This window comes from Umbelopsis ramanniana (genome assembly GCF_025399195.1).
Source record: "Umbelopsis ramanniana AG unplaced genomic scaffold K450scaffold_72, whole genome shotgun sequence".
In the NCBI taxonomy this organism is placed as follows: domain Eukaryota; kingdom Fungi; phylum Mucoromycota; class Umbelopsidomycetes; order Umbelopsidales; family Umbelopsidaceae; genus Umbelopsis; species Umbelopsis ramanniana.
The window spans coordinates 58,542-79,689 of NW_026252158.1; the positions used below are offsets into that span (position 1 = coordinate 58,542).

General features: G+C 44.0%; 9 protein-coding genes across 9 annotated transcripts; 4 read left to right on the forward strand and 5 right to left on the reverse strand.

Annotated features, from left to right (window-relative positions):
* Window position 1: 1 nt before the first annotated feature.
* Window positions 2-2,524, reverse strand: K450DRAFT_258683 (uncharacterized protein). Its single transcript, XM_051591888.1, has 12 exons — window positions 2,330-2,524; window positions 1,950-2,267; window positions 1,802-1,881; window positions 1,680-1,736; window positions 1,525-1,621; window positions 1,324-1,455; window positions 1,182-1,264; window positions 999-1,122; window positions 819-929; window positions 602-747; window positions 389-539; window positions 2-318 (listed from the first exon to the last, which is right to left on the reverse strand). Exons 2-12 carry the CDS (start codon window positions 2,218-2,220, stop codon window positions 68-70), a joined length of 1,503 nt encoding a protein of 500 aa, XP_051441062.1. The 5' UTR covers window positions 2,221-2,267; window positions 2,330-2,524; the 3' UTR covers window positions 2-67.
* On the reverse strand, window positions 2,278-3,784 carry K450DRAFT_258684 (uncharacterized protein). Its single transcript, XM_051591889.1, has 3 exons — window positions 3,542-3,784; window positions 3,223-3,470; window positions 2,278-3,153 (listed from the first exon to the last, which is right to left on the reverse strand). The coding sequence occupies exons 2-3, from the start codon at window positions 3,400-3,402 to the stop codon at window positions 2,332-2,334; spliced, it is 1,002 nt and encodes a 333-aa protein (XP_051441063.1). The 5' UTR covers window positions 3,403-3,470; window positions 3,542-3,784; the 3' UTR covers window positions 2,278-2,331.
* On the forward strand, window positions 3,219-5,144 carry K450DRAFT_258685 (uncharacterized protein). The gene is made up of 6 exons (XM_051591890.1): window positions 3,219-4,075; window positions 4,148-4,189; window positions 4,264-4,365; window positions 4,433-4,537; window positions 4,631-4,694; window positions 4,760-5,144. The coding sequence occupies exons 1-6, from the start codon at window positions 3,542-3,544 to the stop codon at window positions 5,029-5,031; spliced, it is 1,119 nt and encodes a 372-aa protein (XP_051441064.1). The 5' UTR covers window positions 3,219-3,541; the 3' UTR covers window positions 5,032-5,144.
* Window positions 5,145-5,184: 40 nt separating this feature from the next.
* Window positions 5,185-7,080, forward strand: K450DRAFT_258692 (uncharacterized protein). Its single transcript, XM_051591891.1, has 3 exons — window positions 5,185-5,926; window positions 6,042-6,135; window positions 6,211-7,080. The coding sequence occupies exons 1-3, from the start codon at window positions 5,501-5,503 to the stop codon at window positions 6,906-6,908; spliced, it is 1,218 nt and encodes a 405-aa protein (XP_051441065.1). The 5' UTR covers window positions 5,185-5,500; the 3' UTR covers window positions 6,909-7,080.
* Window positions 7,081-7,318: 238 nt separating this feature from the next.
* Window positions 7,319-7,808, reverse strand: K450DRAFT_258704 (uncharacterized protein; the record flags this gene model as incomplete). The annotated part of the gene is made up of 2 exons (XM_051591892.1): window positions 7,319-7,625; window positions 7,719-7,808. 2 exons carry the CDS (start codon window positions 7,806-7,808, stop codon window positions 7,320-7,322), a joined length of 396 nt encoding a protein of 131 aa, XP_051441066.1.
* Window positions 7,809-8,702: 894 nt separating this feature from the next.
* K450DRAFT_258709 (uncharacterized protein) lies at window positions 8,703-10,119 on the reverse strand. The gene is made up of 5 exons (XM_051591893.1): window positions 9,853-10,119; window positions 9,723-9,802; window positions 9,274-9,631; window positions 8,859-9,202; window positions 8,703-8,785 (listed from the first exon to the last, which is right to left on the reverse strand). Exons 1-5 carry the CDS (start codon window positions 9,986-9,988, stop codon window positions 8,717-8,719), a joined length of 987 nt encoding a protein of 328 aa, XP_051441067.1. The 5' UTR covers window positions 9,989-10,119; the 3' UTR covers window positions 8,703-8,716.
* Window positions 10,120-12,869: 2,750 nt separating this feature from the next.
* Window positions 12,870-13,824, forward strand: K450DRAFT_179848 (uncharacterized protein; the record flags this gene model as incomplete). Its single annotated transcript, XM_051584323.1, has 3 exons — window positions 12,870-13,028; window positions 13,125-13,560; window positions 13,661-13,824. Coding segments are annotated over 3 exons (759 nt in total), but the record flags the coding sequence as incomplete, so codon positions are not given.
* Window positions 13,825-15,487: 1,663 nt separating this feature from the next.
* K450DRAFT_164232 (uncharacterized protein) lies at window positions 15,488-15,829 on the forward strand (the record flags this gene model as incomplete). The annotated part of the gene is made up of 1 exon (XM_051584039.1): window positions 15,488-15,829. A coding segment is annotated over one exon (342 nt), but the record flags the coding sequence as incomplete, so codon positions are not given.
* Window positions 15,830-17,457: 1,628 nt separating this feature from the next.
* On the reverse strand, window positions 17,458-21,067 carry K450DRAFT_258733 (uncharacterized protein). The gene is made up of 6 exons (XM_051591894.1): window positions 20,754-21,067; window positions 20,062-20,491; window positions 18,341-19,918; window positions 18,078-18,139; window positions 17,663-17,719; window positions 17,458-17,590 (listed from the first exon to the last, which is right to left on the reverse strand). The coding sequence occupies exons 1-5, from the start codon at window positions 20,924-20,926 to the stop codon at window positions 17,710-17,712; spliced, it is 2,253 nt and encodes a 750-aa protein (XP_051441070.1). The 5' UTR covers window positions 20,927-21,067; the 3' UTR covers window positions 17,458-17,590; window positions 17,663-17,709.
* Between the last annotated feature and the right edge of the window lie 81 nt (window positions 21,068-21,148).

The window sequence follows — 21,148 nt, forward strand, 5'->3', positions numbered from 1 at the left end:
TTAAATCAAGTAATGATGATAACTTATGGCTCGTTGTTCTATAGAACCAGCTCTTTTTTTATTTTATTCATCCAACTTTGCCTTTGCCCTTGATAGGGGTTTTCCTTCGTTCCCAGATCTGAATATAACTTTCAGACAAGAAAATCATTTGCGGGAGAATTTCCTCAACGCGGAGATCCTGGATTTGGAACCACTGGTCTGAAGCCCGATTTCGTACATGAATCTTGTAGGTGGCCGAAGTAGCAGTACCTTCTTCAGAGATGTTGGCCAACAGATCGTACTGCGATCCTAGTTTCTCCACTGTAGGATCGTCTGAGACTAAACGTGCGTGAATGTTAGAACTGTGCGTCAGCGATAGGATTGCTCACTTCCGTAGAAGCGTACTTACACTCGGACAAATCGACACCTTTGATGGGAAAGTTAACAATCGTAGGGTTTTTCTCTTTGGCCCAATTGTTTTTGGTAAACCGTTTGACGTGGAAAATAAGATAATTTGGAAGTCTTGTGATGTGGTAGCGCTTGAGATCCCCTTTAATTTCCTGATCATCAAACCATTAGCAAAACATTCGTCCAAGACGCTACACATTGGATTGATACATACCTGAGCTTGCACACCATTGTATTTATTTAAGATGGTGATCAATGGAACTTGTGGGATGATATTTTGCTCAAGCTCGTCTTGATACAAGGGTGCCGGTGGAAGATCCAATGTAAGAAATAGGAATGGGGACTGGTTCGCTGTTATAGCTGGAGAAGAGGCCAAATTTAGCTTGATGACCACGGAATCTACATGAACATATAAAAGTTTCTAAACTCACCTCTGTCTGCATCAAATAACCATGATTCATCCTCTGTAATTTGAGTCTCTTTCACACCAATACTCTGCGTCTCAACTTTAACTTCTCCTTGAAATGTTCTATAGATTATACCTGGTGGAGGAGATGACCAAGTTAGTGTGGGCTGCATTGCAAACAACGAGCAATATTTGTAAAACTTACTGCTCGTTCGCTTTCTAGTGCCTCCGAGATCCTTGTGTAATGTATTTAAGAACCAGGACATAAATTCTACTGGATCGCTCTGCTCCGTAAGTTTGAACCGCTTTTCACTCGCATTCGATATTTCCTGCAATAATTGAGTCAGTATATTGTCGCCTTCCTAGGATCACTCAACTAGATCCATACCTGGAGCAGCTCGTGTGGACTGACTTGGCCCTTAAACGCTCGTGGATTCCACATCTTTCTGACAAGTGCTCCAAATCGCTCAACTAATGTAAATATGTCAGCTAGCCATTCATCCGTACAACATGTTCATCCTGTTCATTACCTAGCTGTGAAGATGAGCTCGTCTCGCTTGTGTTGAGTATAAAGTAATTACGAATAGGTGGTATGTGGATCAACGCTTGGATGATGACGTTAACATAATCATTAGCCTTGATGTTATTCAGGCCGAGGAAACCTGCCAAGAGAGCATCAATTAGAATGAGCGCATAGCGTTCCATACAATAGTTCAATGAACGTGTTTTACCAGGCAGATATTTCTTATTGTGGAGATCATATGAATATTTGGTATTGGTATCCAGTTTGGCAACTTCTTCTTTGGTAAAGGTTGGTTTTAAGACAAACTGTTGTCTTGAAGTTAGTATTTGATACTTTCAAAAAAGTTGATTTGTTACACATTACCTTGATATCATCTAAAGAGCTGTGTTTAACCTCATATCCATCTGGCAAAACGTACACCTATGCACAAAAAAATCAGTGACCATGGCCACACAACCATCGAATTTCCGCAACATTGAACCAACCTTCAAAGTTTCCAAATTGATGAATACATGATGGTCTTCATGTAAGCTATGGAAATACGCGTGTGACGATTTGCCTCTGCCTATAGTGAACAGCAAGTCAGTATACAAAACCAACGTAGATCGCTCACTATTCTTTCACCATTCTAACCTTGGTAATATTTTCCGCAAACTAAACAGGCATACACGTTCAAATTGGAAAGGGATACCGAGCAAAGTTTCTCAAAGTCGAAATCTAGCATTTGGCGATTGACAGTATCCAAATACAGATCACTGGATGCTTGACTTTCGCTATGGTCTTGCGTTTGTGATACAGCATTGTCCGCCTCATCCGCTTCGATCTCAAGACGTGGTTTCTTAGCCGTTGGCTCCACGTCGATTGAATTCGACTTTGGTCGTTTTCTCTGAGCGGTGGTCGACATTGCGGAATGAAAGGAAGAGCTATGTGACTGCACACTGAGTCGATTGCCTTTGCCACGAAAATCAGTCTCTCGGTTACTGTACACATAAAAAAAATTTATTACTGCCTACTTTTACAGTGTTCTCGCTCGCTCTAGAGACAGGGTATCATGATCGGATGCTATGCGAATCTGTAATGACGCTCTATGACTATGGATTTGATTACTGGTTGCCAAATGGTCATAAGCGCCAGAGTCAGTTATATTCTCGGATGGCGTGCGCGTTAACAGTTTAGATAGGCATGCTTGCGAGCAGCAATGGTAGGAGACCGGTACCAACATCCCTGCAATCCTGGATTGTCCCAAAGAAAGTAAGCCTCGATGAAATATCAACACTTTACAGATGGCGCAAATGAGGCCCTGCCTCGTGCATTTCTCTAAATCGTATTGTATAGTGGAAGGAAGGTGCTGCAATATGCTGAAACCTGAATCTTGGGTTGATTTTCCAATCGTTTGAGCGCATATTGAAACCAGAGATAGAACTTGGTTGTTACAGGAAACAATGCTATTATGCTGTTGCCCATCTATAGCCTCTCGTTGAGGAGGACTGACTGCAAAAAGATTGTGCTCGACCCAAAAATGAGAAAGATGGAGTTTGGCAATTTCTGCAGGTATGGCCGAAAGCTGGTTTGCCGTGACATCCAAAACTCTCAAATGATGAAGACTTCCAATCTGAGAAGGAAGTGCAGTGAGAAGATTATTGTGCAAAAACAGCTCTTGTAATGCTTTGGCGCGGTGAATCTCTGGAGGGAGATGTTGGATTTTGTTATATCCAACATTTAGTTCTTGCAGGCCAGCAAGGGACCAAATCTCCATAGGAAGGGAGGTTAAATTATTGTTCTGAAGATGAATTGTATGAAGACTGGATAGTTGGCTTATGGCAGGCGGTGGAATAATCTGCAAGAAAATTATGATTTAGCTTTTTACTTAGTCAGTATTCCAATACAGAAAGGTTGAGCTTCTAACCAGGTCTGCAATTCGACTGCTGCTTAAACTGACTAGATTGTTGGAGAATGTCTGCGTGCACGTCTGTTGCCGACGCCGGACCTGATGTTCGTCATCTTCTTTGGAGAGATTGAAGTGCGAGGTAGTACAGCCGTGCAAATACCATAGAATGACAGCTTGATCTGCAGTGGTATCGGTCATACTTTAAGCATTGCAACTTGGATGTAAACGCAACTCTTGAAACGGAACTGGTCACGCTGTCCCGAGAGCTTTGACAATCAGAAATTTTCTTTTCTGTGAGAAAAAAGAGCCGTACTCAGACACAACAAACACAACGTACATGGAGAAATTCTACCAACCATATTCTACACAGTCACCCCGGCGATGGTCAAGGAACACAATGAGTGATGAAGAGGAGGTGATTTTTAAAATGAGCGACAATGAAGCTTCCAATTTTCGGTTACATCGGAGATCATCCAGTAGCTCTTCAAGCTCACAGAAGATGTGTATAGACTCTGACGACAAAGGACGAGCAAATAATCTCAGGTGGAGACAAGCTCCTCCATCCCCTTTGGCTGATTATATAGATAAAAGTGCTCAAATTCGGAGGCCATCGATGATACGATGTCATTCAGACACACAAATCTCATTCAGCTCCGTACCAACTACAAGTTCCACAAACAATAGCAGCGAAGATGCAATGTCTGAAATCGGTAGCATAGACGGATCTTCTACAGTAGGGCCAACATCACGAAGGAAATCATATTCAGCGGGTTCTCATTCTCCAATACCGAATACATTTGGTACAGATAGGGAGAGAAGTACGGGAGGCGGACCTGAGCGAAGAAGCGTTACACGAAGAGGATCATTGCTGGTAAGTGTTCCTTTGCATGATCATTGTAACAACAATGGAACGTTCAACTTATGTCGAATGCACCTCACACAGCCAAAAGGCCGGCAACTTGCGAGGATCATGAACCAGTTAGAGGTAGGCATGTGCATAAACCCCCTTGAAATTTAAAGTGAACCATGCTGACCAGTTGTCATTTTTGGAAATCACAGGAAGAAACTCGATCTGCTGATTTCGACATACAACACGAGAAAGAAATAACGCAGAATCTACGAAAATCATCGATTGTAGAAATGGATAACAACAAAAACGAGGTATATATTTTGGGACATGGCCATTGTGGTAGCAAGTGGCTAATCAATGTCTCCCGTTTCACAACAGTTTACGGTACCAGCAGCCGCGTGGGCAAGAGCAAAGGAAATTGAAGGTTCCCCCACGATGTCACCATACCAATGTTCGAAGCTTAACCCAGAAATAGAGATGACGGTTAGACAACTGCAAAATGTGGGACGTACCGATGAATGTAACGATTATACTGATAAGGCTATTGCTATTCTTTTCCCTTCTTTTTTTTTGTAGTTATTACAATATGACGCGCTCCCCTCTCCGACCAACCAAAGTCTTCGTCATATCAAGCGTAAAGGTATTTCGGACTTGTAGTGGACGTCGGTAAAACCTAATTAGACCACTGATCGATTGTCATCACAGCGTCGGAGGACAGATTTGAACAATATCAAGTCAGTGGCAGTAATTTCAAACGACGAGCAGTATCCCCGTCCGTATCACTAACGGGATCACCTGTGCTGTCGGGAATCTCCAGTCCCCCGGCCACATTTATGATGTATGGTACCAGCCCCACAAATACAAGTGCCAATGCCGCTGCTCGAGTACAACAACGAACCAACCAACTTCCCAGTCATCATTTCAATCTGCATGATGCTAGTGGTGGCCTTAGCAAAATGTCGCTTGGTGAAGAGTAAAAAAAACCTGTAAATAAAGTCCTCGATGAAGAGAAAAAATTGTGAGGTGTAACCTGTGGGGGTCCTGCTGGAAATGGTTGGGAATCGCGGGTGATATTTTGAAAGGCCGCCCCCACCTTTTTTTTTGTTATTTTCTTTGGCGTTACGTTCCCCTCACCCGCGGCTCTTCTCTTTTCATCTCTCAAATATCCATAACCACCATGTCTGCTTGGTTATCCCGCAAGGTTTCGGCGTTCACTATACATGATGTCGATGGGTCTAGTGCTCAGAAGGAGGCAATCAACGCTATTGCCAAGGAATTCGAAGTTTCTACCGAAAACCTTAGAACCATCGTCAAGCAGTTCAACGAGGACATGGACAAGGGACTTCAGCGTCACGGAGCTACAGGTTAGTGAGACCATGTTCATGCAGAGGGTTTCGTGCGAAAACTTTATGGGTTCTAATATGATCATGTGCCTTGCCAGTTGCCATGATTCCCAGTTACGTACAGGGACGCCCCACTGGCAAGGAAACTGGCAAATACCTGGCACTCGATTTGGGAGGCACTAATTTGCGTGTGTGCGAAGTTAACTTGTTGGGAGATAGCAAGGTCACTATCCACCAGCAAAAGTTTGTCGTGTCCAATGAGTTGAAGACCGGAGAAATGCGACACTTGTGTGATTATATTGCCGACTGTGTCGACAGCTTCCTTACTGAAAATGGTTCAGACAAACTGGATAATGACCTCCAGCTTGGTTTCACTTTCTCTTTCCCTGTCAACCAGACTGCCATCAACCGTGGTACCCTTATGCAATGGACAAAGGGCTTTTCTTGCCACGGTGCCGTCGGCAAGGACGTTGTCATTATGCTCCAAGATTCTTTCAGACGTAAGAACTTGAACGTCAATATCGCCGCTGTAAGTTTCCTATTGCTCATGGGAAGAGCTCCTTGTTTTTGGCAAATCCCCCCTATCTATGATATCTAACATTCCTCTCCTCCACGTCTGTTTATTTTTTCTTATTACATTGCAGATCGTCAATGATACGGTCGGTACCTTGATGGCTAATGGTTATCGGGATCCCAAGTCACACATGGGCGTCATTCTCGGTACTGGTACCAACGCAGGTAGATAATGGCATTCCGCATTTTCATTAATTTCGACCAAAATTGGCGTGCTGATAAGCATTATTTATCATACAGCTTATTATGAGACTATGGACAAGATCGTGAAGTGGGATCAAGGCCCCACCGCAACCAAGGAGATGGCTGTCAACATGGAGTGGGGCGCGTTCGACAATGAACGCCGTGTTATTCGCTTGACCCCCTATGACAATAAGTTGGATCGTGAATCCATCAACCCTCGCCTCCAAACCTATGAGAAGTTGATCTCTGGCATGTACCTTGGAGAAATTACACGTAATGTACTCGTGAGCCTTATCGATAGAACCCTCCTATTCAATGGCCTCTCCTCACCTGACCTCAACAAGCAATGGGCTTTTGAAACCGCATACATGTCTACCATTGAATCAGATGCCACCAAGGACTTGTCTGATACCCAACACGTTTTGGAAAGCATATTAGGTCTTCCCATGACTACCTTGGTTGACCGTCAAATCGTTAAGAAGGTTTGCGAATTTGTTGGTGTCAGAGCTGCTAGAGTCTCGGCTGCTGGCCTTGGTGCCGTTTTGTCCCACTCCAACCTTGTCGAAGAAGGTTGCACGATCGCTATTGATGGATCTGTGTTTGAGTTTTACCCTAACTTTGCTGACAACATGATGGCTGGCCTCAAGGAACTCTTTGGCGACCAGATTGAGAACAAGGTCAAGTTCTCTCTTGCTCGCGACGGATCTGGTCTTGGAGCCGCTGTCATTGCTATGATGGCTCACAAAGCCAACTAAAAATTTGTCATCTTTCCCATGTACTTTTTCTTTGGTCAATGTTGTACATCGTCCTATCTATGATAGCATTTTTTTTCTATATAAACGACAAGCTCCATCATTTTGTGTAAAAAGGAATAAGTTTTTTTTAAAAAAAAAAAAATTGTTGCCATGCGGGCGAGGGAGTGCACAATGTCAATTTTAGGCTCTACCCACATGGGCCAACAATTTTATGATGAGTGCACAATCGATTGAGGAAAAGATCACATTGACACCAAAGAGCCATCCACCAAAGCATAATTTTAAAAAGACAGCCTCCGATAAAACAAATTTTCTTTATAGATCGAAAACAGTTGTAATAGTTTCGCAGCCATCAAATCACTGTGAAGCAAATTCTTAACTGCCATAACAAATGCTATTCTGATATGAAATTTACTCCTGGGATCTGACACGAGCGTTGGCGTTGACAACCTTGACGTTAAGCTGGGCAGCACGCTCAATGATGGCAATGCGGTTCTTTGAGGAGACGTTGTGGGCAATCTCAGCGGCGTAGGTACGGTTGTGCATCAACAAAAGATCGAGTTCCTTAAGGTTGGAGACGGGGAACTTGCGGAATCCGTTGGGAAGAAGGTGACGGGTCTTCTTGGCAGATCCGTAACCGATCTTGGGCATAGGAGCTTGGCCCTTGAAGCGTCTGCGGACACGACTGTCAATACCCTTGGGCTTTCTCCAGGATTCCTACAATGGCCCAAAAAAAAAAAAAGGTTTAGTCACATTGGGCATCACGGCACGGATTTGCATAGACCGTGTAGTCAAGAAAAGTATACATACACCAACACGCATGAAGCGGTTAGACTGGTGACGCTTGAAGTGAGCAGTGCGCTTCTTCACAATGGTGTGCTTGACAGCAGGAGTGACCATATTTGTCTAAATGGAAAATTGCGAATTAGATATTGGGTCATCAATCGGTAGTAAACTATTTCCCAGGACGAGAATGGAATGGGCGAATGCACCGAATGTCGAATGTAAGTATCCCTCGGGTGGTGAAGAGGTCTTTTTCATATCGGGCATGTTGTTGCCGAATGTCTAATCTTTTGCATCAACCGTAGAAGAAATCACCAATGTCGAAATGTCGAGGGTACGTATCTCCAGCGGTTCGATCGATCATGACATGGATGAATTCGGTTTCTCTCCCAAGCTATCTCTGTTACGATGGATGGATGGATGGATGCTCACCAGAACTAGAAAAGAGGGAGTTTCTCAGCTGCCTCGAAATCGTTTCTTGATATGGCAGACCTTGCCTGTCCTTACCCGCTCGGAACACGTCACATTATTTTAATGACTAAATTACGACATTAGAAAAGTGGAATTTTTCTGGGATATCAGTGCATCTTAACGTCCTTCTCACCAATGCAATTAGAGCTATAAGAGACATATCACTAGAACATAGCTACTGTTGCTTTCGGACTAACTTATAAGAATTGTCGTTCAAGACGTTTCTTGTATCGCTCTATTGTTGGCAGGACCTGTTAATGAGCTGCTGGGAATACTTATGCCAACGGATACATCATGGTACTCCCGAAGATGGGCCACATCAAAGATAATAATTCTTCAAGAAGCACAATGCTATACACATCATTGGCATTGCATCCAAAAATTTATACGAATCATTAAAGGCCCAAACTACACAAGATCGACCACGTATACGTTTTTTTTTTCCACTGGTTATCATTTTCTTCTTTTCACAACGTGTACATCTACTCGAATACAGGGTAGACTGACTACCGTGCGATACAATTAATGGTGGGAGAGCCAAACAACTGTTTGAATTATTCTGATCGAGGTAGATGCGCTATTATCATATCATAAAGGTCTTGTGCAGAGCTTGTGCTGCCCACCTGTGTCAGATAGAACGCCCCATTGTTAGAAATGATGTACATTCCACGGAAACAAAAAGTGGATGATCTTTACCTTCAATGCATAATTGACGAGTTTGGTACTTCCGGAAGCAGCAGCGTCGTCTTTTTTATCGCCAACTTCAACAGATTCCACAGATTCAAATGCAGCAAATCGCACAAACTTTTCTTGCATGATCCAAACTTTCATGCCAACAAAGAGTGGAACATTCAATATCACACGGAATACTGAATCAGCGCGCATGACAAGTCGAGTAGCAGAATTGCCATGGGTTTTCTTGGTATTGATACGCAGAGTACCAGTGCCTCTCTCCTTCCAGCTGTCCGATGTGCCATCCATCACTAAAAGCTTAGCTTTGACGGTATGAACGGTATATTCGTCCTCTTCACCCGTCGTTACTGATGAAAATGAAATGGGATGAGTTGGATATTCCGTTAGCAAAGTGGCCAGGGATAGCCCATCAACTTACTTTCAGATGGCTTTAATCCAGGAACTTTGACTTTTTGTTCGGATCCAAATGTTTGTGGGCTAATGCCTCGATCGCCGGTTGACTCGCTTTCGTCATTATCGTCGCCCGACTCATCGCCGTCACTCTCGTCGTCTGACTTGGCTGCCTTAGTTTGGTCCTTCTCTACTGAGTTGGATCGCTGAGGTAGGCTGGAGAGGGCATTTGACGACGAGCCTTTAGCTGCTAATAACGCAAAAGGGGATGCTGTAGAGCTTGCAAACGAACTGAAAGATGGCGTGGTTGATGATGATGACACTTGGCTACTGGACACTGAGTTAGAGGCGCCAAAGGTGGAGCTTCCAAATCCACTAAAGCTAGTCTGTTTGACACGAAGAAAACAAAAAGAGATGAGTCAGAATCAAAATATGGGGCAAAGCATTGCATTTTGTCAATCGGTGTTGGACGCTCACCTTTCCGGTGGAGCCAAATGGCGAGCCACCAGGCACAGGGGCGGTTTGGTGTGCAGCACCCCATCCTTTAGTACCAAAACCTGACGATGAACCAAACGCATATTTCGGTTGAGGTTTTGGTTTCTCTTGCGATGATGGCTTTGATGCTGATTCTTCGGCAAAGTCATCCCATTCATCCCCATTGGTTTGGCTGGACTTTCCAGCAAATTGAGCGAATAAGCCACCCTTCTTTGTACTTGATGGTTCACTTTCCTGACTACTCTCATCCTCCTTTACATCTTCAGTTGTAGTGGCGATGGTAGGTTCCTGTATCGCTGCAATTTCAGGAGTATCTCTTCTTGTTGGTTTCTTTCGCGGTGATGAGGGTGGGATGACATTTGCGACATCGGCAGCAGTATTGGACGAATCTTGTTCAACGTCAGTGGTATTATTGTTGGATTGCGCATAGACTTCATCTGGTCCTCTCTTCTTATCGTTATAACTTGACATATGAACATCTTCTGGCTCATTTTGCTCATCCAAAGCTTGCATGTGTTCCACTTGTTCTCCGGTTGCCCACGTCATATCCGTGGTTTTCATATCTTTCAAATTCTTGCGTATTGCCCGAACGGTTGTATCGGCATCATGTTTGCTACAAGTTGAGGAAGGTAGTTTCAGCCAAAGTGATATTTGTATATATTGGTAGGTTATGAGTTCGGTCACTTACGTCTTCTTAACAGGCGCTTTTGAAACGTCTTCATTTTTTTGCTATAACATCACGTAGGGTCAGAGGAATAATCAATGGATATCGTGGGTTTACACAGAGTTGGACCACCTACCATAAGCTCATCATCGTCGTTTCGTTCAGCTGGAGCGGGATCTACTGATGTCGCTCGTTCCCGCTTTCGTGTAGCTGCATCGTCTATGATCAAAGATTCAATGTATTAGTGACTAATGATACTGACTTGTCAATGCATGTTGGAAAACGGATCGTGGGTCAGTGGGAAAATGTTCGCCGACTAGCCCTCGTGCTCATTCATTAAGTTCATGGTGTGGAATGTTTGTCGATTTCAAACCCACGAAACAAAGCTGGCACAGATAGAGACGTCACCACTGTCGTAACTGCAAGAAAAAAAGTGGATATCTTCGTACCTAGACCAGTAGTATCAGGTGGTGATGACATTATGACAAAGTTATCTATGGAGTACGAGCCGCGATGATTATTTTTTTCAGGCAGAGCGCGCTGTCAGGTGTCGTGAGGTCACTGCTCTCTGGAAAATTTTCGGGTGCCTTTTCACAATCTTTAGTACCAGTCAACGAGGTGAAATCTATGTTTTGTAAGCTTTTGATGGTGTGAGGCCATTATATAAAGACTTGAGGTTTGACAGTAACGTATTTGTTATAACCCATGATTTCAGGTGCTTTAGCTTCATATTGAGTTCTTTATTGAACGCCGAGGTCGTTTGAAAAGTAAACAGACCTTCTGGACAGTCCTATCGTGCAGCTCTTGCAGCACGCTTGCTTGTGTCTACTTGCGTGAAGCACCAGCAGTACTCTCTCCTCATATATAGCTCCCCATTTGAAATAGATTTTAATTTGTTTATCCGGATCGTATGGACTCTTCGTCAATCACGTCTTGAGACGCACTTGCTCTGCCCGCATGCAAGTAACGTCCGCGGGAAAAAGATTGTAGTACTACTAACATAAGAAACATGTGGATTGTCATTCAATAAACTTATTAGCTTTATGCTGTGGTCTATTTGTTTCTAAGAGCAGTAAGGAATGCCCATCGAAGTCACGTTAAAAGAGACACCGAGAAATAAGCTTATGTTCTGGGAAGCTGATAGGTAGGCAGGTCCGCTTGCACAGAAACCTTTTTCGTTAAAAGCCATTCCATCTCCACACGTGGAGAATACATCAGTGCACTCATGTACAACCATCGGCATTTTCAGTTGTATAATTTGTATTTAAAGCGGCCATTATCAAAATCAAAAAGCACCCAACGTAGATGTTACTAGAGGTACGTTCTTGTCTCCAAGGTTTGCAACAAAAAATCGCGTTTATGGCAAACATCTCGCATTTTAAGCCACTATCTTGGTTTAATAAAACACAAATGTTTCATTCAGCTTTGCTTTTCTCTGGTTAAACACATGGCTAAGTTTACCGTCTTGTAAAGCTCCTGCCAAGTTGACGGAGGGACAACGCATCTTTTTTGCTCGCCTGTGAGTGGAAACCGGAGATTGAAAAGTAAAGGAAAGGCGGGGAACGTGTGGGTTGTGAAGAGTGCGGGGAGGATCCCACCTTCATCGGAACGCCAGTATATCCGTAAACGGAAGAGAGCGATCAGCTCCAGAGCAAATCCAAATTCCCATAGTCCGTGTTTCTCGCAGTTGGTAACACCAGCGACGATATTTCAAATGCAAGCATTTGGCCGGGCCTGGTGTGGCCTGTTATGGTACAATCCGACCAGACTGAGCTACAAATATTCACAGTAATAATGATGAGATGATTTATTTACGTAAAGCTCTATGTCGAATGCCCAGTACCATATGGAACAATTTCATAGGAATCCATTCGCGGACCTTGTATATGTGGTCAGCAACATTTCCGTCTAACACATGCTCGCCGACACTCGTAAACACTTAATTAAACTCTTCAATTAACAAGAATAAACAAAAACATCGCCATATTCCCTCACACGAGCAAACATATTGCTTCAAAACCATATGCAACAAAAGTTGGTGGTTACAGTTGCCTATAAATAGTGAGGATATATACAAGTATTCTCACGCCTACGGAGGTCGGCGATTCAAATAAAAGGTATAACAGGGTATCGATTGGATATTTGCTTAGAAAGGCCCTTAATTTATACCCATGGCTGATACCTTGATAGAAAATATCCTGGCCAAGGAGCCACATAGCCCAACCGCAACAATTGTACCCGATAAACATACTATTATAACATCCTTACCCGACATCGCAGGAAGCCACGAAACGGTCATTCCTAACCCACTGAATCCCTTTGGACGCTGGAGACAAAAGGTTGGGATTTAAACATTATAGAAAGTCAACAAAAAAAAAAAAACAAGATAGCAAAACTAAGATACCGGTATCATCCATAGTAGACAGGGTACTAACATCGCCTGTCAAATTTTTGTTTCCCAGTTTCGAGAGCCTCTTTCTGAATTCCTTGGGACATGCGTGTTGCTATGTCTGGCATGTGGCTGCATTGCGCAGCACACACTTTCGTTAGGTCAATCTGGTAACATCTATGTTGGTCGCGCATTGGCATTAATGATGCCTATCTATATATCCGGTGGCATTTCTGTGAGTTTTGTTCAAGCTGCAGGGCGGTGAAAAAGAACTTTCTGTGGACTGACTACGCGGACTTTTTTTTTTTCTTTTTTCTCTTTTAAAAAATAGGGAGGACATCTTAACCCATCTGTCACCATAACGCTGGCTTGCTTTCGAGGGTTTCCCTGGCGAAAAGTACCTATCTACATTGGGTCACAGCTTTTAGGGGCGTTTACCGGAGCAGCGATTGTTTATGGTGCATATCACGAAAGCATTATCGAATTTTCCAAACAGAATGATCCAAATGTAGCAGCCAGCATCTTTTACACTAACGCACTCCCCTATTTGAGCAATGGATCGGCTTTTCTTGTGGAACTGATCGGTACTGCCATTATGCTTCTTGTGGTGCTTGGACAAAGCGATGAACATAATATGCCTGCCGGACGAAACTCACCGTTGGTCATTGGCCTGGTCATCGTTAGCATTGGAGTTAGCTTTGGATGGGAAACAGGATTTTCCTTAAATCCTGCGGCTGACCTTGGCGGGCGTTGCCTGGCTGCAATGGGTAAGAGCGAACGAATTTTTTTTTATAATAGGCCAATTTCTTATATGTGAAAAAAGTTGATTGACCATTTTTGACCACCATCTTATCTGGTACTACAAAGGCTGGGGACACAACGTGTTCACTATTCATCAAGGATATACATGGGTACCAGTTGTGGCTCCAATTGCAGGCGGTCTTCTAGGCGGCTTCCTATACGAATTCTTCATAGACTCCGAGTCCAACCGCGCACTGTCCCACCGCTGGCGTGCTCACCACAAACTATGAAATGTACCTGAATCTGTTATATATATCTTCCATCTCACTTGTATAAACTTGCATTAAGAAATAAAAAACGCGCTCTCAAATTTGCATTTCATTTGAACGGTGCAACCGGACAGACAAGATAGTGAGCTATGATTGGCATGATAAGCGATAGCCCCGCCCCAGATAACAGCTTTTTTGTTCACGCGACCGTAGAGGCACGCCATCGTTCGGAGATTCACTCTAGACATCCCATTGGATGAAGATAACCCTAAAGCTCCGCACTGGCCCCATTGACTTTGTCTAGCTTGGAACCAACAAACAGCGTCCTTTCGCTGGTTGAGCCCTGGCTGAGGCAAAAGGAGATATAATATTTCAAATGTCAGCCAATGTAACATACGGTGTAGTCAGATCATTGCCGGTTACGCTGTATCATCATAGACAAGGATGATGTTTCTGGTTAAATGAACCTCACTGTTGTCTTGGGTTTCACACAGCCTGGGCGGTGGGCAGCACTTAAGGCCGAAGCAAGCTTATTGACATATTGTTGTTCTGAGGCCATATGGCGTTGATTTTGGGATGTTTGTGTCCGTATTTACAGTATCACACTCCATAATGTGGAACACAAAGAAGAAAGACGATAAAAAAAAAATTTTTTTTATTTTATTATGTTTATTCTATTGAGCCTTTGTATTTGAAGCTTTCCTCTTGTCGTTTTCCTTTACTTCTATTAAAAACGTCGATAGAACAACCTTATAATAGGAGGGCGGATGTAGCCAATAGTTCGGGTAGCCGAAGACGCTGTCGGTTTGATATTCCGATGATTTTTGGCCGTATCGGAGTGTAGCTCCAGTAAAGAGTCATCGTCAGTAAAGTTGTTCATTCCAGCCAATCACTGCTTGGGACATGATTAATTTGGCAGCGACTTTGATATAAAATGTTTCCCTGGGCTAAACCCGCCCTCGCCCCACTTTAATTTTTTTATTGGCTTCGCTTTCTTCTGCTCTTAGACATCATCCTCTTCGGTGTTCTTTTTAACCCCTTCCTCTCCAACATCGACACTATTTGTCCAACGGGTTCTACTCTTTACCACAGTCTACCGTCACGGTTATAAAGAGCGCCAACCCCTACTCTTCCATTCCGCCCAATGTCTTTGTATATCATGGGCAACGAGAATATTCAAGCATCTTCTATACGTTCTTCAGACAAGTATTATCTTCAAGCCACTTCCATGGAAGAGTTCCAGTTTGGCAAGCAAGAAAATATCATGGATTTCTTACAAGCCCCTCAATCGGCTCTGATGAACCAAAGCATGCCATCCCCGACCTCTTCGTCTGCCAGCATGGGCAGCCCCCCTGCTGGAGCCAGTTTGGATTTCCCTTTCTCTTCGAATCAATTGACCATTGATCCTTCCTCGGTTATGAATGCTTTCATGCACCAGCAACAACAAGATCAAGATAGCTTTGATCAGTTTGTCTCGTATGAAGACGGCTCAGATTTGATAAAAGCTGAAGATTTCGATGACGAAGATGATTGCCCTATGATGACGGCTCCTCCTTCTCCACAAGAATCCCCTTTACTATCGGAATCTCCTTCCACCCCACCTCCATCCATGCCCACCACACCTACTACCTGCTCAGGTGGAGGTTTACCACACAATCACAGTCGACCCGCTCGTAACATTTCATGTTACAACTGCGGTGTCACTAAGACTCCTTTGTGGCGTCGCACCCCTGATAGGGCTCATTCACTTTGCAATGCATGTGGATTGTATTATAAGCAGTATTCGACTCATCGTCCACTTCATATCCGCCATAAGCCTCATTCAGTATCCCGCACACCCCCTCCTCCTCAAGATGACGATGAACCCCACGTTCAGTGTGTCAATTGTATGCAAACGCAAACTCCTTTATGGAGGAAAAATGCCCAGGGTCAACCTGTGTGCAATGCATGTGGTCTTTACGCAAAACTCCATCAAAAGGCTAGACCGGCTGCTATGCGTAAAACCAAGATCCAGCGTCGTCGCCGAGATTGGGCAGCCGAACAAATGCAACGACAACAACAATATGCTTCCGCCGCTGCAGCGTCCTCACCTCAACCCATTGCACCAGCGTCAGCACTTACTAGTTCAAAGGAATTAGATGGTCTTGAAGACGGTCGTTTCCGAGAACTCTTGAGTCGCATGAATCGAGCCCAAATGGAAGGTTTCCTTGGTATGCTTGAACGTCGATGTACCATTTTGAAAGCTGTCTTGGGAGTCACACCTGAAACTGCCTCAGATCAACCTACACCTACAGCATCCCCCTCACATCAATGAAGAAGAGATATTTAGAATCTCCCCATGGTCGAAGATACAAGTTGATCTTCCTCTTCGACAGCATTTCCCATCATGAAGCGAATAATTCGCCTTATCCCCCCTAAAAGAAAGAACATCTTGAAAAAATCTAAAACTTCATCTCTGTATAATAGCTCTATCATCCATTTTCTTGCCTTGCCTTGATTTTAATTCATTCTCTGTGTGATAATTTTTACCCCCTCTCTCTGTTCATTTCTCCACCTTACTGTCCTACTCCTCTCACAACCCCCCAAAAAAAAGCTTTCTTATCTATAAAGTTCATGTCTTCATTACCATTCTATTTCTCGTGCGCGTGTGATGAGGTTTCCCGTACCATGGGACCAGTTTCATATTGGTGGGACCAGCCGAAAAACATTGAGCCGACAGCTCGTGAAAATTAATCAACTCCACGACCGGCGTCCTAAGCTCTAGCTCAGCAGGCAAATTCTCCGTTATAACATTATGTTATGATCAAAGTTCTATCACAGTACCGAGACCAAATAAAAACTCAACCTAAACTTTATTGTCTTGAAAGCACCCGGCGGCTTTCATTTGTTCTTAGCTCAGTCACACCGAGAAAGCGCCGCGATACCATAGCACTTGTTTACGAAGAGGAGTCCGTGTTTAAACCCAGGTCCAATCAGTGCAATGCACCCAAAGACAAGTCATCATGCTAGTCGGACAGTTTAATAGGGTGGGATGTTTTTAAGGCCCGCAGGAGAATATTGAGAGAACATGGCTGTCCATATGGGGTAAGCTTGAGCCTGCCTGGCAACCATAATGCTCTGCTCGGACAAATGGCTGGAGCATAAAAAAAAAAAAAAAATTGGGAGCTCACCCGTCCGTCTTGATTCGAGGGCAGCTTGGATAACCAAACTATTCAAACAAAGAACCACCCACATAATGGCGGCGCTTGTTCTGGTTTCTTATCAGCCAAACCCCATTCCGCTTACCGTGAAAGCAATGCTTTCAATGTGCTTAAGATCAACAAAAATAAAAAATTGATGATATCACTGATTACCATATCTCATCATCCATCAAGTGGGGCTAGTTGGTGTTTTTTTGATCTATGTCCATTTTCTATTACAGTTTGTTAACAATGTTTTAACAGAAATCTATATGACAATCATTGATGGGTGGTAAGGTAGTTGTACTGATGAACGTCTACAATAAAAAGTTGGTATTTCACATGAAAGGATAAAATACGCAAGAAAAGAAAAGAAGTAGAAATTAAAAAAGGATTAAAACCGAGGGTTATCTATAGTTTATTCAAACCTGCTGGTTATTGATTCTTTTTCTCATAGATGAATTGGGGATTTTTCTTCTGATGTGGATATACCGGAGGATGGGTGTTCTTGTATAGAAAGAAAAATATGGATTATATACACTTTAAGCGCTTTATGCTCTGGCGTTGGGGGCAGAGTCAGAGTTCAAGATCTGAGCAGCGTGGTTGGTCTAAAGGGGAATGAGTAGGTTAGCAAATGGCATAGGCAAAAAAAAAAAAAGGTGTGAGGAGTTAATTCTTACCTGGACAGAGGAGAAGCGACGCATTTCCTTAGCATCCATCTTCTTGTTCATACCCAAGATGCGCTTGCCAAAGTTACGAGGTTGCTCCAAGCTCTTGAGGGAGCGAGTGCGGTTAGCGTAGAAACGGGCAGAAGCAGCACCAGTGGAAACAGCAGAGGAACGACGGGAGCGACGTCCAGGCATATCGGCATGGCCGGATTCCTTGAGGGTGTTCTTGGGCTCGAAAGCACGTTGCATAGCAAACTTGACGAAATCCATAGGAGCGAACCAGATAATGTTCCAAACCCAAGCAATACCAGCCCAGGCCCAACCACATCCTTGGATGTTGGTGAAACCCCAGTCAGCATAGACAGCAATGAAGGTGGCAACAAGCTGAGCAATGACGAAAGCGCACATAAGCATAACAGAGGGACGCTCAGTGAAGAAGAAACCACGGGAACGGGTAATGAAAATAAGAGCCTGGGAAATGGTGGAGACCTGAAGATAGACAACAGAGTGAAGAACCCAATCATTAGGACCAGTAACAGCAGCAACACCGAACTTGTCTTGGAAGAAGGTGGTCTTGAAGGCAACGGCGTAGAAAGCAACGGTAGAAGCGGTCAAGTAGATACCGTAGACAATAGCATAAGAGAAAATCTCGCGAAGGTTCCATTGATCGGGGTAGGGAGAGGGGCGAACGCGATCAGTAGAGATGGTCATAATGGTACCGTCGTTAAGAATGGCGAGAATAAGAACAAGGAAAGGAGGGAAATCGAACTCGAAAGCGAAGCAAAGAATAGCGAAACCAACGACAACACGAATGGTGACAGAGCAAGTATAGATGGAATAGTTGCGCATACGTTGGAAAATTTGACGAGATCCAATGATGGCTTCAATAATGACGGAAAGACCGGGTTCAGTAAGGACAATATCGGCAGCAGAGCGAGCAGCATCGGAGGCATCAGCGACAGCAATACCGACGTTAGCCTTGGACAAAGCGGGAGCATCGTTGACACCATCACCAGTCATAGCAGTCATGTGACCCATGTTCTGGAGACGCTCGACAATTTCGTACTTGTGTTCAGGGTAGACACCAGCGAAACCATCAGCTTGGAGAACGAGCTCATCCATATCAGAGTAACCAGAACCAGCGGGGGGACCATCCTTAAGAGTCTTGGAAAGGAACATGTTGTCACCCATACCGAGACGACGACCAGTTTCCTTAGCAATAGCAAGTTGATCACCAGTGATCATCTTGACAGAAACACCAAGAGCGATAGCACGGTCAATAGTTTCCTTGGTATCGGAACGCGGGGGATCGTAGATGGGAAGAAGACCAACAAGCTTGAAACCTCTGCCTTCATCTTCGACACCACCGGTGGGAACTTCATCAATAGCAACAGCAAGAGCACGGAGACCACGACGAGCGTATTCATCAACATCATCGTTAAGAGCCTTAATTTGTTCTTCGGTCTTATCACGGGTGCAGAGATCCAAGATGGTGTGGGACATACCCTTGGTGACGCGACGAACGACACCTTCAGCATCCTTGTAGGTAATTTCAGTACGCTTGATAACAGGGTTGAAGGGCTTGAATTCCATTTCTTCAATACCGTCACGGGCAAGCTTGACATCGGGAAGAGAGTTGCAGATACAGAAATCAATGGCATCCTGGTTCTCAGTACGGCAAGCGTAGGCAGAGAATTGAATGATTTCTTCAATGTTGTAGTCGGCATAGGACTTGACGGTAGGCTTGTCAACAATAAGCTTGTTAAGAGTCAAAGTACCGGTCTTGTCAGAGCAAAGAATGGTGACAGCAGCCATTTCTTCAATAGCAGTGATACGGGTAACGATGGCCTTGTGTTCAGCAAGTTGCTTAGCACCAATGGCAAGGGTAACGGACAAGACAGTAGGCATAGCAATGGGAATACCACCAATGAGCAAGACAAGCAAGTTGTCAATACCACGACGGTAGTCGTACTTGAAAGCGGGATACATAACCAAGATTTCGAGAACCAAGAAGATACCGATGGTGCACATACAGAAGTTACCAATCTTGGCGAGAATGACTTGCAAATGGCCCATTTCATCGTTGGCATCACCAACAAGCTTGGCAGCACGACCGAAGAAAGTGTTGAGACCAGTACCAATAACGATAGCTTGAGCTTCACCCTGCTTACAGGTGGAACCAGAGAAGATTTCATCACCAGCTTCCTTAGTAACGGGAAGGGATTCACCAGTCAAAGCAGCTTGATCGATAGAAACTTGACCGTGGGCCTAAGTAAAAAAAAAAAAAAAACATTGACCAATGAGAACACGAATATTTTAAACACAGCGATACATAGCCAACCATAAACATTGACGAGACAACAGCGACTAAGCAGAAAATCAACAACAAAAATTTTTTTGAGTTTACTTACAGCAACCAAACGACCATCAGCGGGGATAACATCACCAAGCTTGATAGAAATAACATCACCGGGAACAAGTTCGGCAGCTTCAATGGTCTTCCATTCACCATCACGCTTGACCTTGGCTTCGGGAGCCAAAGACTCCATAAGAGCCTTGACAGCGTTACCAGCTTGACGTTCTTCCATGAAACCAATGATTGAGTTAGCCAACAACAAGAGAATGATACCGACGAAATCGGGCCAATCGGGAGCGCGACCACCACCGTTAGAAAGGGCAATGGCAACAATGGCAGCAGCCTCCATAACCCAGGAGAGAGGGTTCCACATGAAACCCAAGAACTGGAGGAAAGGATTGACTTCCTTATGCTCAAGACGGTTATAACCGAACTTTTCGATACGAGCGGCGGCTTCCGTGCTGGTCAAACCTTCGGTAGTGGTTCTAATAAAAGCAGTATCATTTAGTAAACAGATCGTTCATCAGGGGTAGGGAGAGATGAAAAAAGAATGAACAGAAAGTAAGGGGAACGGCAAAGAGAGGAAATAAAAGTTGATTGTAATTTAAAAACAGAAAATATGAAGGAGGGAGAAGGCATTGGAAATAGAATGGCAGGAAAAATCAACAAATAGGGATAAGGGATTGCCGTGATATTTTGAGAAGGGGAGGGGTGGACAATCGGTTGAGAGTTGAAATAGATACGTACTGCAAAAGTTGGAAAACATCGCCAGGCTCCATAGTGGACAAATCAAACTTGTCCTTATCGTACAGTTCCTCAACAGTCAGGGACATACCGTTAGGCACGTTGACGTTGGTAGCAGCATCTTGCTGCTCAACCTTGGGTTCCTGCTTCTCGGCGTTGGGATCGGTGGATGCCATTGCAAAGAATGAAAGATTGATGAAAAAGAAGGAAAGGGAGGAAGGAAAGGAAACGGGAAAGTGAGGTTGGCGGAAATACGCTGTAGTTTTATATTCTGTAGAACGATCCTTAGAAAATGCACGTTTTTTTTACCTTCCGTCAATGGCTCGGGACACAAATTAGTGTCTCATCTCCTCCCACCAATTATAAACATCGACCAGGTTACTCCGACTGCGCTTCAT